We start from the raw sequence: 18,144 nt of genomic DNA on the forward strand, positions 1-18,144 counted from the left end.
TACAGGCTGGCGCCAGCCTGGTGGCCTGTGGTTTCCCAGGCTGCTGTCTGCAGAGGAGCCGGGATGGGTGGGGGTGGTGAAGAGCACGGGGGGGGGGGGGGGACAGCAGCCAAGGTGTGAAACCAGGCCACCACTGGCAGCTGTCTGTCACATCCAGGCCACACCTGAAGGACTGAGGATTGGAGACGAGGACTGAGCTAACAGAGAGGGCAACACGTCGGAACATGTGCCAGCTAGCTAGAAGCTGCGCGTCGCGTAAGTAACGGTTAAGTGTGAAATTAGCTTTCAGTTTGGGGTGTTTGTTCCTTCGTTAACGTCGCAATCGGTTGCAGTTGCAACTCCTCCTGGTGATACACATGTGTTTTTTTTTTTTAGACATGCTAGCGATGTGGCTGTAGGGTCTACACCAGAATGAAACCCTTCAACAGCATCACATGGATTAATTGTCATGCAATGTCCACAGTCCCCAGAGGATGAACCCGACCCACGTTGGTGCAGCTGTGCTTTACGTTTAGTGCTAATTGGCAGATGCTAAACTCCGTTGGTGAGCGCGGTGAAACATTACAGCAAATTAACCTTAGCATGTGCGTTTGAGCACGTTAGCATGCCGGCGTTAGCGTTCCAACTGGACCAAGGCTCGTAGATCTTGGTCATTTGATGGTTTTCCCCAAATACAACTTTAATAACTTTACATTCAAGCTGCGGCACGGAAAGCTAAACAATTCTGTAAAACAATGATTCGTAGCTTTTAAAAAATGCTAGCTAATGTGAAAAAGAAATATTGATAGTATTGCTATTTTTCAAGACCCTTGTTTAAATGTAAGTGATAATGATTTGATCCGATACCTCACTTAGTGTGACTCACTGTTGCTGGGTCATCTGTCCACTTCCTCTCCTGTTTTTGGTTTTCCGCTTCCTGGGTACAAGCGAGGTGCAGCGCGTGCCAGGGAAGGCCTGCGGCTCTTCATGAAATATGTATCCTCGCCGTGAGGAGACATGAGGAAAGTTACATGGAAAGTTAAGAGGACCAAACAAGGAAGGAGGCTGGGACGCTGCCAGAATGACAAATATAGTTACAAAACAGAACTAGTTTTTTTTTTAAAAGGGGTGAGGTCTGGCCTAAGCAATAAAACTGTTGCGCCGACACTCCCGGTAGAAATCAACCAGGCGCTGCAGAAGCAGATTTGATGGGACGGGTTGTTTTTGTGTGTGTTTTTTCAACTTCAAGATGGAAAGCACAGTTCTTCAAGCTAAATATTTAATGTAGAACAGAAATTGTAGCCTTTTTTTCAAATTCTTCTTCCTCTCTGACAATATCGCCAGTGCCAGCATTAATCTCTTTGATATCTCCTGCGCAGCCCAAATGAAGAGGGAGGAGAGGGTGTCCGCTGCGCAGCAGAAACCGGACTCTGTGTTTGCTTACAGTTCCCAGTTTGAGAGTCTTGGGTGTCGTGAAAGCAAGAGTTGGCAAGACTATAAGTTTACATGCAAAACGTGACGTGGGCAACAGCGGCCCTAGTGTGCCCCGGCCCAGACGATGAGCGGTGTAATTACAGCAGGGTCCAGTGGAGAGAGTCGGTCAGCATGGATTCCATTACACGCTCACGCACGCACATGCAAACACAGCTGTGGATGCTGGAGACAAAGCGACCGGCAGCTCGGGAGTTTAACATAAGGCTGCAGTGTTCTTTGAAAAATCTCCCAAGGTTTTCATTTCAATACATATCGTGTCGCCGAAGGAGGCAACGCATTGAGGGTTGAGATCGATGGCCCACTGGTGAATACTGCGATGGATCTGCTGTATTCCAGTTTTCTTTATTGTGTATACACACACAGAAAATGTACATATGCACACAATTTGAAGCTTGTGTACCAACAAGTAGACTTAAATAGAAACACCCATGACTGAAATCTTAAGGATTGGCACTTTAAATTATGCTCAGCTAATGCCATATTATAATTTGTTGGTGATATTCTGTAACTATCAGCATTTTGATGTGGAACAATTCCAGTATTCCTTTTCCACTAAAGGGTCAGAGTTACAAGGGTTGAGTTTTCCACTATCAGTAATGCTACAAAGTGGAAAAACAGAGCATTACATTATTTCAGATCATTGGCTGAAAAGCTCTGACAAATCTTGCCATTGAAATTTTCGCCTTTAAAATCTAAACGGTACCGTTTTCTAATAAAGCCTGCTTCTTATTCATGTTTCAGACTAACGAACACACCTTTGTGCCTCTAAATTTGGGATTACTAAATTGTGTTTCTTGAAGGTGTTCCACTCTGATATCATTACATTGGTCCTCTCTGTCTTTACCTCGCCCGCCGGGACTTGTCGTTCCTTTTTTACGATATGAGCTGTGACATATTTTTGTTGGCCAACTCGAAATTTGGCGTCTCACTGGCTTCCTCGACAAAAAAAAGACAATGGGATTTTATATTGGCTTTAGAGGTGTTGGCGAATACAAGTTTATGGCACTTCAAGGTTTTGTTCAGCCAGACGATGAACGCCACATCGGTGGTTTTTGAAGCGTGAATGCAATCGCTCAAAGTGTTGGGCCATAAACGAGCTACGCCGCTTCTGAGCCTCCAGCTTGTACGGTTCTGTGACGATCGAGCATTTGGGATGAGATGGTACCAGAAATTAAGAGTCACTCTTTTTTTAAATGTTAATAATCAGTGAGTAGTGGGATGCTCCCCCATCCCCCCCCCCCCTCTGTTAAATATGCTAGTCTAAATTATAATTGCTATGTCTGTATTCAATTTTCTCCGTTTCATCAAATTCTCCTCACTCCTTTTTTTTTTTTTAGTTCCACTGCCAGGTGACCCGAGGCCACTGAGGCACAGGCTTCTTTTGGAAGATTTTTTGACAAAGCTCCAGCAGTCCGGGTGCTGCTGTAGTTCTTGTTGAGTGGGTGACATCGGCAACACCAGGTCATCATCTGCAGGGAACAGGAGCTCAACTCATAGTTGTTGAGGCCCGAGGTTCCAGATTGCTCCGACTGTACTGCCGTAGGTCGGTACAGTCGGAGACGAGCTGGCTGCCGCCCCGAAAGATGCCTCTGTTGCCAATTTTATGATAAAATCTCTCTTGCCAAATAGTGTTATGCCATTAATTATTTACTAAAGTATGGGGGAAAAGTACCCATGTTTTATTTGTTGGTGGTGAAGCCTACTTTAAAGTCAGGAAGGAATCTTCATTGGATCCACAATGGATGACATGACTGGCTCAGTATAGATACCAAGTTTGCCTGATAGCCTCACCACTGTTATGCTTCTTATTTAATTTGTATAGTTTTTTTCTAAATAGGTTCACCGTGCTCAAATTTGCCAAATTGACAGCAGCTCGAAACCAGTTATTTTCTACCAAGTATGTAATCTTTACTGATTAAAAAAAACAGCTGTAAAACAATAAATCCCCCCAAAGATGTAATGTGGCATGACCTCTACAGCGGGAGATGCAATTAATTAGGAATTATGTCATCTACGTCGCCCAGAAAGTTGATTTTAGGATGTATTGCTTCTATGATAATAAAAAAGGAAGTATTAATTCTAAAATGTTCCGAGTAAACACATCTGTTTGTAGAGGTCTAATAATCCACGCGCGCAGCCCCCCATGTGACCCCTAAATGCGGAGTAAACCAGCGTGGGAAAAGGGTGTGAAGTCCGAGCGCGGAGTGATATCAGCGCCACCATTTGTCTTCCTCTGAATGGCCTCGCAGCAAACACCTGCTAATATCATCATATGGCTGGCGGTGACGGATGAGAGTCGTTCCCCCCGCGAAGGGACCCGCGCGACCGGTTGGCCCGCCTCGACGGAGACGAGCATATTGGCCAAAAATGACACTTTAACGAGCTCTTCCCGGTGTTAAGTGCCGCGCGCCGGCCCCCTCATCGGGAGCCCGTCGCGCGGCTGACCCGGAGAGCCGTGCTACCCTTTCCTGCACGGGGGGGGGGGGGGGGGAGACAAAGGAGGTGGAGGTGGATGGGGGGGGGGTGCGCGTCATTGGCTGACAGATCAGACTGCCATAGAGACGGCTCATTAGTCGGATAATGAGAACCACAGCGGCCTCACGTCGTCGTGTGTGTGAGAGAGAGAGAGGTCATCTGTTCACCAGCTCTAGTTACCCCCCCCCCCTTTGCCCCTGGTCTGCTACAATACGGTGCAGCTTCATAATTATGATTGCCCTTTTAATCATCTTTTTTACCGAGCTGCCACCAGCGCGCCAAGCTAATACATTTCACAGCCACGCATTATTTTATGTGCTTAAGTTTTGACTCCATACTCTTTGATACTGTGATTATTGATAACAGACTATTATTTATTATACATGCGCTTTTCTCGCTTTTTTTTGTGCAAAGTTGTTGTCAAGAACGAAGAGTAAGATTGTACTGTACAAAGGTCTCAAATCACGTGACAAACATGCAGTGCAACCGAATGGGATATTAATTTGTCGTTGGCATCGCATTTACAGATCATTAACTTCAATTAATAAATAGTTGCATGGAGCATGATAGGGACATCTGTACAAATCTGTCCCTGAGACAATAAAAATTCAAATGAGTTGTCAACAGCACAGTGTAAAATGTTTAGGGCACAAACATTAGCTGTCGATGGAATGAAAAAAAACTTTCTCCGGCATGAACATGTTTAATTATGTCGAAGTAGAGTCACTGCCAAGTCGTTATCAATAAAATAGTCTTCCTGATTTATTCTCCTTTGTCTAATACGTGTAACTTAAAGTCTGTGCCATTTCAACCGTCGCCATCCTCCTGTTTTACATGCGGCCACGAGATGACGAGCTGCAATCAGAGCTCACTCTGCTGCTGCTGTTGCGGCCTCTTTCCGCTTGAGGGCGGTGTTCGCCCATGCAATGTGGGTGTTGTAGTTCATGGTGTACAGAGATAATGAATGCACCAAGAGGTATCACTCCTACCCACTTCTGTTTTTGCTTTACGAAACAACTTTTATGACTGAGTCATTGCGCTCCACTATTTACATGAAGTACAAACATTTAGGTAAAATGAGTTATTCCGCTATGTATTATGGATATACAAAAGGCTATATACGATAATTTTTACAGGCTCACTATTATTTGAACAGTGTATTGGTTCAGTTGGCCAAGCAGCTGATTCTAGCTTGTTGTATAATGTGGGCGGTTTAATTTACTGTATAATGCAACAACAAACAAGCTAAAACGCGACGCTAAAACGTGTCAGCACGAGTTATGAGTCCTCGTGTGAGCCTCAGCGTCACGAGCTGTCAAACAATTTTTTTTAAAACGCGGAACTATAACTATACACAATAAAACGAGTTTACCGTCAACGTTATTTCATGGAGACAGATTAATAACTTTATTTTTTTCCTCCTTTTTTTTCTGCACAGCTGTGCGGAAGTGACACAGCAGGCGCGCGCCCCGGTCACGTCACGCGAGAAAGCACAGAAGCTGAGCGAGGAAAAAAAAAAAGAAAAAAAAAAAAGGAAAATAATGTATCAACAACAAGAACAACAGTTAGCTGCAGATACAGCAGCGTGATAGTCCGCAGACATGTCCGACACGTCGTTACCCGTCCGAAAGGATTGCATGGACTCGTGAAGGTGAGCTCAAACCGCCGGTCACGCGCCTTTACTGTTAATTTAACGAGAGAGAGAGGGGGGGGGGAAGACTCGTCCACGCAAACATTGCCGCGTCATTAAAATTCACATACAAAATGTTGCGCTACCACATCAACGCCGCGCGTCGACGTCCCCGACGACCCGGCGCTGTCGTTCAAAGGACGAGTTTGTGATGGACTCGCGTTCCCACAGCTCGTAATGTCTCGTGTTTTGGTTCAAGGGTTCATGGGGCGGAAGAATGAGGAAGTAGCTGGAGGAGAGCGAGGAGGCAACTCTGTGTGCCGCTGTGCACATCCGCACAGTCTCCCGCAATAATGCGCCGAGCTTAGTCCATTTAGTCCATTCTCTGGGAAAAGACAAGTTGCGTCGGCACCGTCGGTGCTCGCGTGCTCCGCAGCACACCAGCTAAGTGTTGGGTTGCAGCTGGTCTCCCACGTGCCTATAAGAGGACTGCAATGGGCAGTTTGGACCTTTGGTGGAAAGCCCAACGTCTCCTTAGTTGGTGGTCCGGTTTTGGAAATGTCTTTTTCTCAGTGAGGCATTTGGTCAATTAAATGGAAGCAAATGGAGGCAGAAAACAACTCCCATCATAAGATCTGCATTATGCCGTCAGATCAACAGTCCACATCCTGAAGGTTATAAAAGCAACAAAGACAGAGGGCTGATAATACCTTTCTGCTTAAAGATACTTAAGGAATAAATTGAAGATCAAACTTGTTGTTGGTTTGTTTTCGGTCAAAGGACTAATCAATAAATGTACTGATTGTTCCAGCTCTACTGTAACGTGTTGCCCTGCTCGTGATGTATATCAGTCTTTGTGTGTGACTCCATATGTTTGTGATTCACGCTTCTAGGCTATGAATTCCTCTGAGTATGGAGAAGTTTCAGAAGAAGCGATGCTTGACAACGGTAACTACCGCATCACCTATCTCTGTCAAAATAAAACACCCATATGTTGCAGTATGCCAAAGCTAGACCCATTTCTTCCAATAATCACTGTATGTCATAAAAAAACAAATTCCGACACCAGTATTATCAGATAATGTACACAGTTCAACTTCCTTGTGTGTATATACATGAGAACCAGACAACCAGTAGTTTTTAAGAAAAACGTGAATCTCTCTATTTGCAGAACATAATCATGTCCAGGACGTTAAGGAGGAATCGGAGGACTTTGCTATTTGCGAGTCAACTGAAGGACTCGGAGGAGGGCCTCCTGGAGCCCCCGAGGCTGGTAAACGGCCATCTGCAGGGACGGGCTCTTACACAAACCAGTCCACTAGCAGCAAGAGAGCCAGACTCTCTGGCGAGGTGAGCTGACCTCCAGAGTGTACAAACACGGAGCGCATATCCTACTTGTTGTACAGATCAAGGTGTCTCCTACGTGTGTGTGCGTGTGAGTGTGTGTGTGTGTGTGTGTGTGTGTGTGTGTGTGTGTGTGTGTGTGTATTCTGAATGTTATTTACTCTGTCCAGATGAGGCGGCACTTGATGGATGAGAGCGGCAGGCACGAGCCTCTTTGCCTCGCCACAACTGGGGAGAGGAGGAATTACGTCCAGCAGAAACCCAGAGTCTCCTACAGGAAGCCTCTCTTCAGCATCTCCCACAGGATCTCGGAGAGGAGGAACACGCCGAGTCTTGAGCAGCAGGCCAGTCACGGGGCCGCTAATCAGCTCAACTTCGCCGGCAACCTCTCGTCCAAGCTCCAGAGTTCAGAGGGAAATGGCCCGTTGGAGACCCCCCCCGCCATTGACGCCTTAGGCCAAGCTTCGTCAACGGACACAAGCCTTTATCCGCTGATTGAGAAAATGTTTCTCATCCTCAACACCCTCAATTCAAGCATGACACAGCTGCATAGCAAAGTAGATTTGTTAACCCTTGAAGTCATGCGAATAAAGAAGCAGATCAAGCCCGCCGAGATGGTGACGGAGTTCCAGCCTCCCCCCGAGTATCTGCTGACAAGTGACCAACTGAATCAGCTGATGGAGCAGACCTCCAGCGCTGGGGAGCTTGGGTGCCGGCTGCTGGTGCATCTCTTCCCAGAGCTGTTCAAGGCCAGGGAGTGCTCACATGAATGCATGGCGAGCAAGAGAACGCTGGAGTCCCTCCATCTGCAGCTGATCCGTAACTACGTGGAGGTGTGCTACCCTTCGGTCAAGAACAACAGCGTCTGGCAGGAAGAATGCCTCCTCCAGATCAATGACTTGTTCAACCGCTTCTGGGCACAGAGGGACATGGAGAGCGCTCGGCTGCTCAGGAAGCAGACAATCGCAGGCGCCGCGATAAAGGCGGAGCATCCTCAAACCTACCGCTTCATCAACGAGCAGGGCCAGGAGGAGCACATCCCGTTGGATAACCAGCAAAGCAGCGGGGCTGCGACTGACCTTGCGTTCAATGCGCAAGCCACAGAGGAGCTGGACGAGTTCTCCTCGCCCGAGGACTTTGTCGTCTTTCTCATGCACCGTCTCTTCCCAGAGGTTTTTGAAGAGGGGAAAATGCCAGAAGGCTCTGGTCGCTTCAGCAGTGCGGGGCAGCTCATTCTGGACTCGGACAAGATGGAGATAATAAGGAAGTATATGGAAGCGAATTTTCCTGATGTGCCCGAGGACAGCTGGCTTCAGGTGTGTATTCAGCACATGGAGGATGCTCTGGAGGGTCCTCACAGCAATGGCAATGGGAGTGACCCCGACAACATCAACGACGAGGGCTATGACCTGGCCAGCCTTCCTGAGGATGTTTCTATTATTAAGGTACCGGAGGAGGCCGATTACGAAAGGCCCGGTCGCAAGGCCAAAAAGTCGCTGCTCACGCCCGTGGATTTTGACAATCTCGAGGTTCCTCTTCCCGATTTCACCGTTCCCCAGGAGTACCTCTTGCCCAGGGAGCAGCTGAAGAACAACTATGAATGTAGCCTGTCCATCGGGAACTTTGCCTCTCGGCTGCTGGTGCTCATGTTCCCTGAGCTCTTCACCCACGAGAACACGCGGAAGCAGTACAACTGCAGCGGCTCTCTCGGCAAAAAGCAGCTCGACCCCGTTCGCGTGAACCTCATCCGCCACTACGTGCAGTTGGTCTATTCTCGGGCCAAGAACGACCGAGTGTGGATGTTGGAATTTGTGGGCAAGCTGGACGAGAGGTGCAGGAGGCGCGACACGGAGCAGAGGAGATCCTATCTGCAGCAGCGCAAAGTGTACGGTCACGAGTCAGAGCAGGACTTTCTTTGCCACCTGAACCAGCTCAACCCAGACAGCATGAGGGAGGATACGGATGCTCCCCCTCTACCTCCTGAGAAAAGTAACAAAGACTTCTGTAAAATCCCCCTGGAGGAGCTGACCATATCCATGCCGGACTTCCCTGTACCTTCCCTCTACCTGCTCTCAGACGCGGAGGTCCGGGAAATCGTCCAGCAGAGTCTCTCCGTTGGGAACTTTGCTGCCCGCTTGCTGGTGCGCCTCTTCCCGGAGCTTTTCACTCAGGAGAACCTGCGGCTGCAGTACAACCACTCGGGGGCCTGCAACAAGAAGCAGCTCGACCCCGTCCGCCTCCGATTGATCCGCCACTACGTGGAAGCGGTGTATCCTGTGGATAAGATGGAGGAGGTGTGGCACTACGAATGCGTGCCGAGCATCGACGAACGCTGCCGGCGGCCTAATCGCAAGAAGTGCGACATCCTCAAAAAGGCCAAGAGGTCAAGCACTGTGTCGTAGTTACCGTAGTATTCAGTTAGGCAACACTTGGTTGAAAGAAAAATAATAATAATTGCACAGTATATAAGCTGAAACCCCGTTGTGGAACCTTTTCCAAACTGTCCTATGTAGGATGAAGCCAAGCTGTTATGAGTTTCTTCAGTACCCTTCTTAGTCATCTTTTACCTTTACAGCAGTATATGTTGTAGTCTTATTGTTGGATAAAACTGCTTCTATTTATGAGCCCAAAGGGTCATAGCTCATCTAACAAACTTTGTCGATAAATGTTGTAGCCTTAAAAGCGATAACGATATAGTAGCTTATAGCGTAGGCCACATATTTGCCCTATGGATAGAAATGGATCACAATGATGTGATATGTTTCCTTTGCCGTTACTGATGTAGCATTGTGCCACCACTGTTTTAATAACAATGTGCTTATGTTAAGCCTTCTTATAGAAGTTTATATTATAAAGACAATTTAACATGACAATGGATCATGGTAACCGATTTCTAATAAAATCACAGCTATGAATACGACATATGGTTGGACTGTTTTACGTAATGGCATCAAAGCATTCCTGTTGGTCTATAAGCTGGATATGTTGGATACTGACTGCAGTTGGACACCCAGAGGATTCAGAGGTGAAACCTCCCCAACAAGCTCTGTACTGCGCAACATGAATAGTGTTTCTATTCACGCTTACCATTTTTATGTTTTCGCCTTGATAACGATATGGAAAGAGTAGCCGTACGTACCACAAAGTGATGAACTTACAAGAACATGTCATGCGCTCTCCACCAGCCGACTCATTAGGACAACGATCTCAAAATGTCAAAGTGCACCTTTATTGGAGGAGTCACACAGTATAGTGGGGAAAGGTAAACATTCAATCTTTCTCCCAACCAGCTGTTTAATGTCTACAACCACTGAGAACTGTTAACCTTTACAATCCATTAGAGAGCACACTTTTTGTAGACCATTCCGACGTCACTCATTTGGTCGCATTCATTTCTCCTGGCCGAGGTCACCTTCACTGGCAAATGGCGTCCCAGTCGACACCGTCCTGTTTCAAGTTCATGGCTTAATGGCCTCATCTGTGGAAAGCTCTACACTTTTCCAGCGCCTTATGGCGACCTTGTACTTTTCTGCGTCGTTGGATTCGCCCAAAACCTTCTGGAGGATGACCCTCATCAGAGTGACCGTGTTTGTCTCCCGGTTCTCCGACAGCACCAGGTCCAAGGTGGCCCCGACTTTCACCTGAATACAGAACGGAGTAGAAGTAAATGAGAACAGAGTTACAAGGCACACGTGGATATGTGAGATGTGTAACTTGCAATAGAACACAACTCACCGTTTTACTTTTCTTGATGAGTTTCTGTCCGTTTAGCCTGAGCTTGTTTTTGTAGAAGGCGTCCTCAATTTTACTGTTTTAGGACAAAAGAAAATGGGTTAAAGGCCCTTTTGTGTACAAGTTACGTTTTAACATGTCCATGATTCAAATGTCACCAAAATTCCATCAGTTATTCCTGCAGGAGACTAAAACACTACAGGTAGCACACCATGGGGAACCAATGTAGTATTATTACTGCCCGATATCTTTTTTTGTTTGGGCAAACTGAAGGGAATTCACCCGTCGAGCACTTGTTTATTTACAATACGCCGGCTATAAAGAAAAACATAAGGCATTCAAAGCTGTGAAGGCATCCGACAGGAAGCGACTCACTTGCGTGACATGTCCAGGCCAGCTTTCATGATGACATCGTACCGAAAGGACGGCACATATTTCTCCATGTCTTTATAGTCCTTTGGTAGATTTGGGTTCTCACCCACTTCGTCTTCATAATCGCTCTCCTCAGGGTCTTTTTTATCCTCATCGTCCTCATCCTCTTCGTCCTCCTGCGCTGTCCTCGCGGCGCCATTCTTCTTGTTGCTTTTAAACCTTGGATGGTGGACTGACCAGCCCCTGGCGGCGTCTCTGCATAGTAAAGCGGGTCGGTGACAGCCGAGCCCGGGCAGAGCAGAGCATCCCCACAGCTGGCGCGTGTGGATGGTCCTGGGACACCATTCAGTCTGCCTCAGTCCATATCCAGCAGCCAGCAGATGGCGGGGGTTCAACCGGCCAAGCTGCCTCATGGTAAGTGCCTGCACCACCAAACTCTGCATGTTGGCGCTCCACCCAGTCACTAAAGGAAAACGTAAACGATTAGACAAATGTAAGTATGTAAAAATTATTGTAGGTATATTAATAATATCCATTCTTCATCACTGAGTTTTTTAAATATGCATTCATCAAGAGTTAAGACTTGAGAATAACTGACTGAGCTATTGCCAACAGGAGTCTTATTTATATATCTATAAATCATCTCTTAAAATAAATTGTCAACTGCTGTTATGACGGTCAAGAATAAACTGATCAAGACCAATATTTTAGATTTACTATTCCATCATGGCTTATTTCCCTATTCATAGTAACAATAGTTATTTTATTAGATGCGTCGTTTCTTGTTTGATTGCTAAAGTACCTTTTGTAAGGTAAGTAAATGTACCTTCAAAATAAAAGCTTTATTTTATTTCTAACCCTGGTGTGCCCACACTCATGTGATAATAGATGTTAAATGTAACACTGTTGTTAAGTATATAAAAGAAAAGGAACGCAGGACACACGATTTGAGCTCTACTACGTATTTTAAATTGAGTTTGTTGATTTTCTCGGAAGTGGCGTTTTTTATGTTTTTCCTAAAACGTTACTCGACACGAGCCGACAACAAACATTGATAGAAGGGAGTCATGTCACAGTTCAGTCATATTGTATTGTGTGCTTCCACAGAAGTCGCCGTCTGTGAACTGTTAGATTGCGCGTGACATGTTCAGGCTTTAGTTGAAGCCGAGGGGAGGCAGACTGGGCTAGCTAGCTTAAACCTTACTTTCCTACATTAGGCTGGTGGACTCATTACTACAGGGCACTTGCAACTCTCCACGGGCTTGCTAGCCAATACACGGCATTGCCTGTTATTACTTTGCTGCCACATGCTAAATATGAAGTTGCGAACACTCAATAACTAACGTGGTAGTCCACTCACCTAAAGAATAACCTTTCATTGCTCGTTACAGCAGTTCGTCGGCACTTCTGACTGGGTTACTTGTTTACCAGCCGTGTAGCGGTGCTGCCACCTATCGCACTGGGGTGGTACAGCATTACGGAGCACCAAACCACAATAGGGATTTTCCTTAAATGTGCTTCTTCTTCTTGTGTGGTGTGTAACGGCAGCGTGCATCCTTTTAGTTGCATTACATACACATTCATGCTTTTATAGGCCTTGTCCACAGCACACATTTTGACATGTCATGATAGTTAAAGCATGGGTGTTATTAATAACATTTACACAATGGCTAAGTTGTATTTTGGTGTCCCAGTAAGTCATGGCAGTGTGACAGTGAGCCATCATGTGCAATCCCATAACCCTGAAACTGAAGAACGGAACTCAGCATTCATTCGTTTTATCATTTGTTGTTTTCCTACTGTAGCATGTCTCAATATCTACTGTGAAAACATGTTTGAGGATCCAAGCTAGCAACAATATTTTAAATATACATTGATTCGCCCCACCAAAACATTTATTGCAACTTTTATTTTTCCAGCATAAGATCAAATTGAATACATATTTCAAAAGGTAATCAAGTTATACAGCCCATTTGATTATAATGACAAGAACATTCTTAACATTTTACAAGAAACCGTAAGTGGTCGTGTATCATTTTACGTCTGAGCAGTTATGCATTTGTAAATATATCAGCTTGAATACTTTAATATTTTAAGGGAATTTACCTCAACATTCAGCTTCACTACAATTCATAATGTCTAGTGTCACTTCAAGTGCATAATACTGGTGTCACCACATTATTGAAAATAATATAAGAACAAGATGTAATTATCTAGGATGCATACAATGTGTTTCTGATTTTATTTTTTTTATGTATCATTAATCTGATTTGATGTGTAAACATAAGCGCATATCTGCCTGCGAGCTCTAATCCAAAGAGTCAGGGAGCCCAGATAAATCAAATGTCTTTCGGAAACACGGTGACGTGTTGGTGTGCTCTTTCACTAACTCTATCTAGCTCAACATGCACTGCACAATGAAATCACCATTTGAAAGATAAAAGTGTAACATTAGTCTGTGTCATATAGACACCTAATGGACATACACTATAGTGTATCATATATGCTGGTGGTTTACATTCAGATATGTTTTATGAATATTAACAAATTGTCTTAGCAGAAGGAAATCATGCAAATGTGAGCATGGATTTGATGGTTTCATTTTTAGGCAGTTAAATCCGCCCTGTGTTGTTTTGAAAGATCATAATGTGACTGATGCCCATTTCTGCCACTGTGAAAAATAAAACATCCTGAAAGTCCTAAAATCAGAATCTCAGAGTAGTGATTTAGTATCCCAAAATAATGACTTACTATCTCAGAATAATAAATTAGTATCTCAAATGAATCACTTAGTATCACAAAATAATGAAAATATAAAGAAAGTTTTGTAATATTTTGAGTTAAGTCCTTATTTTGAAATACGAATTCCATATTTTAGATACGTCAATATTTTTGCGATATGTCCATATTTCGAGATACTAAGTCATTATTTTTTTATTTAGCTTCTCATTTTAATGACATTCATCACAGTGTGAGAAAAGGGTTTCCAAAGAGGTGACATCCACCTGTTCAACTGTATTGTAGATTCAATGTAAACGTGTCCACAAGATTAATGTCATAACACTTATATGTGTTTGGGGGTCTGGTTGTGGCAGTAGGTAGAACAAATGTAAGATAAAATGTATCTTCTTAATTTATCATGGGTGATGAATTGTTCATAACGTGTTTTAGTTTGTTAAGGTGAAGGCTCATGCGACTAGACGGCATTCGTGCTCCAACCAGTTTCTAGTTTCTGGGTCAGTCAAGACCAACGAGGTGTCAAATGTTACAGCAAAAATACAACCTAAAACCAACAAATATACATTCCTGACTGTTTTCTCGCAGATATTCAAACTGTGCCAATGTGTCATCACAATTACGTAATTCCAGCATCTACAGTGGAGGTTCGTTGGACAATAGGTTTTAAAAACAGCAACTGTAAACATCAACACCCAAAAGAAAGGGTTGTTCCTCTCTGGAGCTGACAGGTAGCACCAACAGTCAACAGTCAAAAGAGGAAGAAATCCATAGTAAAAAAAAATTGCCATCCCACAGTAACCTCAATAGACCAGAATGCAATGCAATCACAAGACAGGTTTGCTCTGAATAAGAGGCACGCCAGTTTGAGTCTACTTAATGTCTGTCACTCTGTGTTTACTATCTTTTTGACAGTCCACCAACACATTAAACCCACAGCTGCAAATAAGCTTATACCTGTATTCTGCAGTTGCCAAAAGGCATTCTGGGGAATGCAGAAAGTCACTAACTAATGTAGAAATACAGTAGATGAGGCATATTGATGATTTTTTTTTTTTTTTTTTACAACACTTCAATGTAAATGTTCATGTTTCCATGTTGACCAATGTGTCTGTGTGACGTTTGCCATTTGATATTCCTCCTTTTTACATTTTCACTCCAGATGGTATTTATTTTCACAGTTATTGCTGTAATTATCTGATATGTTTGTGTGACTTGAGACTTCACTGAAGGAATGACGTGTTTAAACCTGCCCATTTCGTCCGTGGCCTCGGGGGGAAAAAAGGTCTTGTGAGGTAACTGCAGCTTCAACTACAAACGTACGCCGCATGTGAGACCTTGAAAGCTATGGCAAGGATGTGTAACAGTCTTTGTTTGCTTGCTTGTCATTGGAAGCTGGGCAGATGTCCTTTTTTCACAAGTGTGTATCCTCCCAAGTTCACATGCCACCATTGCTTTGTTCTCCACTCACTCTTTTACGTTATTGCTTTGGTGATTTGCACATTCAGGATTCAGGCATTGGTTTCAGATCGTATGGCAATACAGGATGAATCGGTGTATCTCGCATTAAGACTTGTTTGCACACTCCAGTGTCCTAAGTGTTTATATGCTACACAAATGCCACTGTGTTTTGTCTGCATAGTCATAAGGAAGTCTCTACGCAGGAGGCATTTCTGTGGAAAGACCTGTGGTTGTGGCAGTTCTCGCTACAGTGGACGATGAGCACCGGGTAGCAGAGTGCGTCCTCGTAGTCCGGGGGTCCCTCATCGCCTGTGCTGAGGCGTTCTGACAGACAGCGTGTGTTTTCGCTTGGGCTCTCCTGGTCGTCCAAGCTGCCGCTCCGCCAGAAGCAGCTACGCTGGGAGCCGTAGCGCCGCGTCAAGGAGAAGCGGCTGCCGCTGAAGGGGATTCGGGAGCTGGCGCCGGTGCAGACGCTGAGGGCGCTCCTGGAGAACACCGAGGAGCAGCTGACGGCTCTGTGGCAGCGCTCACAGTTCTGACGGATCCCGCTGAAGCTGGAGGGGCACTGGGCCAGATCCATCAGGCCAGCCTCTGAGTAACTGGGCACCAGTTGCTGGTTGGACCGAATGTGCCATTCCAGCTCTGTGCTGTCAATGGTGTTAACGCGAGGGATGCGGCGCCAATACGGACCATCGTCGCACGGGGTCACAGGGAGGTAATCGTGCCCGAAGAGCTTCTCAACGCGGTAGTGGACATAGGCGGTGTGATACTCGGTGAAGACTCTGAGAGGCCAGGAGAAAGTGAGGAACGAGGCAAACCAGAAGACGTAGTGGGACAGGTACCAGGGGTGGCGCTCCGGGTCAGACATCACCATGACGTACTCCTTCAGGTCGATGTTCTTCAGGTGCATGCCCTCCCTGGCCTCCATGTAGTCATCAAGGCCCTCATTGTCAGTGAAAAACCTTGCCCGCTGCGTAAGGTAGGAATTCTCGGACTCCACGTTGGCAAAACTGAAGCACTTGGTGAACCGCATCTTGGTGAGGGCGGACTTCTCCAAGCCCAGCAGCTGCTTTGACACGTCTTTGACGCCACAGTGGCCGTAGTCATACTCGGCTTCTGCCACGTGGGTGTTGACACGCTCGTGGTAAACCTGGGTGCTGGTGTAAGCGTCTCCGTTGCGGTAGCGCGTGACCTGTCGCGTTCGGCGAACATAGTGGTAGCTGATGGCCTTCCACCAGATGCAGGGTTTGGCCTGCTGCATCCTTTCGATGCGCTCGTAGATGCCCTCCACGTCCACTTTGTGCTGCAGCTCACTCTTCACGTGGCAGTGCCAGGACTCCACGAGGTAGACCAAGTAGAGCATGCCCAGCAGGGCCAGTGGGATGTAGATGTAGCCGTCCGAGCAGGGACTGTCATGGTACATCATGGATTTCCCTTTGAAGGCACTGTCGAAGGTGAGGCGGGTCACCTTGGTGACATGACACCAGACCATCGCTCCCATGCAACCGTACATGAGAGCGGACAGGAGCAGGCATTTCCAAAAACTCTCCCGGCATAGCGACTTGCTCAGCGATTGCTTCAGGGGTCTTTGCTGTTGAGTGAAAGCACAGACAAAACAAAAGTGGAGGCGATCAACAATAATGTTATCATACCTAGTGTCACCTATGGTCTAATTTTGCTTGTTGCAATGTGATTGATCGCTGACTTGGGCTAAGATTTAATGAGCGAACAATGAAACTATACAGTAGTAACACCCTGACATTAGAAATTCCCTTTGTAAAGACGGTGCATGACAAGAAAGTTCTTTCAGGCCATTGTCACAGTGCGATGTACAGGAGATGAAAGACAGGTCAAGACCAATCACGTGTCCACTCATTAACAACGCAGGATACACTATCACAGAAATATCTACTGTCAAACTGTCAACCAGGGATATCAGGCGGCGAGCCCGAATCCCTGGCAATGAATTCACCTGCAGCACACGGATCCATCAAAGCCCTGCGCCGAGATCGAACAACCACAAACCAAACACGCACACAAAAAGGCGTTCGCCCGCATGATGGCGAATGAAAGCCCGTATACCTCCTCCCTGGTGTCCTCCTCGAAGACGGTGGTCGCGCTGCTTTCACTCGCCGTCGCGGCCGATGCTGGAGGCGACATGGTGCCGGGGGCGGCTATCGATAATCAACGACACAGGCGTGTAGTGGGAAGAGGGACGATTTCACCACCTTGTTCTGCAGGAGATGTCATCCGAGACGAAGCTGTGACCGTTTAGAGCCGCTGCACCCCGAGAGAAAGCAGCCCGAGCCGAGTCGAGCGAGGCATGTTTGATCGGTGGAGCACCGAAATAATAGGGATCTCTCTTTAAAAATATATATATATTATAATAACAAAGCGTCTAAAACCCGCATCCCGCCCTCCGCTGTTTAGCTGTCAGTGCCGCAGTAACATGATGGAAGATGAGGCTGTATTAGCTGGTAGTCGTTACACATAAAAAAGAAGGAAAAGAAAACGTGCCCTGCCCCTCGGGGCCCGCCGCGTCGCCTCGAGCAGGAGCGGTGTTGAGGGAGCCGGCCGGGTCGCTGTCCGTGGTGCTGACTGAGGCAGGCAGGTGTGCGGGAGGTGTCGGTGCGCCAATCTGCGGCTTAAAGGGGAGGTCCACCCCAAAGAAAAGATGGAGATCAGAGCATCGAGACTTGTTGAAGAGTTGATCCTTATATGGCCAGATAAGCAGAGGCATAATAATCCCCCCCCACACACACACACATACATACATACACTTTTAAACTGTAAAAAATGCTGCTGTTATACAGAGATCCAGGCTGACCTGTGTAGAAGTACTTATTCCAGGCGTTAATTCAATTCAATTCTGTTTATTTTGTATAGCCCAGAATCACAAATTACTAATTTGCCTCAGATAG

General features: G+C 46.1%; 3 protein-coding genes across 3 annotated transcripts; 1 reads left to right on the top strand and 2 right to left on the bottom strand.

Moving 5' to 3' along the window:
- Positions 1-5,173: 5,173 nt before the first annotated feature.
- Positions 5,174-9,843, top strand: bend3 (BEN domain containing 3). The gene is made up of 4 exons (XM_034562963.1): positions 5,174-5,599; positions 6,472-6,526; positions 6,750-6,928; positions 7,093-9,843. Exons 2-4 carry the CDS (start codon positions 6,475-6,477, stop codon positions 9,322-9,324), a joined length of 2,463 nt encoding a protein of 820 aa, XP_034418854.1. The 5' UTR covers positions 5,174-5,599; positions 6,472-6,474; the 3' UTR covers positions 9,325-9,843.
- A 289-nt stretch (positions 9,844-10,132) lies between these two features.
- On the bottom strand, positions 10,133-12,453 carry mtres1 (mitochondrial transcription rescue factor 1). The gene is made up of 4 exons (XM_034563619.1): positions 12,387-12,453; positions 11,030-11,489; positions 10,658-10,730; positions 10,133-10,563 (listed from the first exon to the last, which is right to left on the bottom strand). The coding sequence occupies exons 1-4, from the start codon at positions 12,403-12,405 to the stop codon at positions 10,381-10,383; spliced, it is 735 nt and encodes a 244-aa protein (XP_034419510.1). The 5' UTR covers positions 12,406-12,453; the 3' UTR covers positions 10,133-10,380.
- Positions 12,454-15,404: 2,951 nt separating this feature from the next.
- On the bottom strand, positions 15,405-17,383 carry tmem151bb (transmembrane protein 151Bb). The gene is made up of 2 exons (XM_034525345.1): positions 17,306-17,383; positions 15,405-16,814 (listed from the first exon to the last, which is right to left on the bottom strand). The coding sequence occupies exons 1-2, from the start codon at positions 17,381-17,383 to the stop codon at positions 15,405-15,407; spliced, it is 1,488 nt and encodes a 495-aa protein (XP_034381236.1).
- Between the last annotated feature and the right edge of the window lie 761 nt (positions 17,384-18,144).

The sequence above is a fragment of the Cyclopterus lumpus genome, chromosome 22 (genome assembly GCF_009769545.1).
Source record: "Cyclopterus lumpus isolate fCycLum1 chromosome 22, fCycLum1.pri, whole genome shotgun sequence".
Taxonomy (NCBI): Eukaryota; Metazoa; Chordata; class Actinopteri; order Perciformes; family Cyclopteridae; genus Cyclopterus; species Cyclopterus lumpus.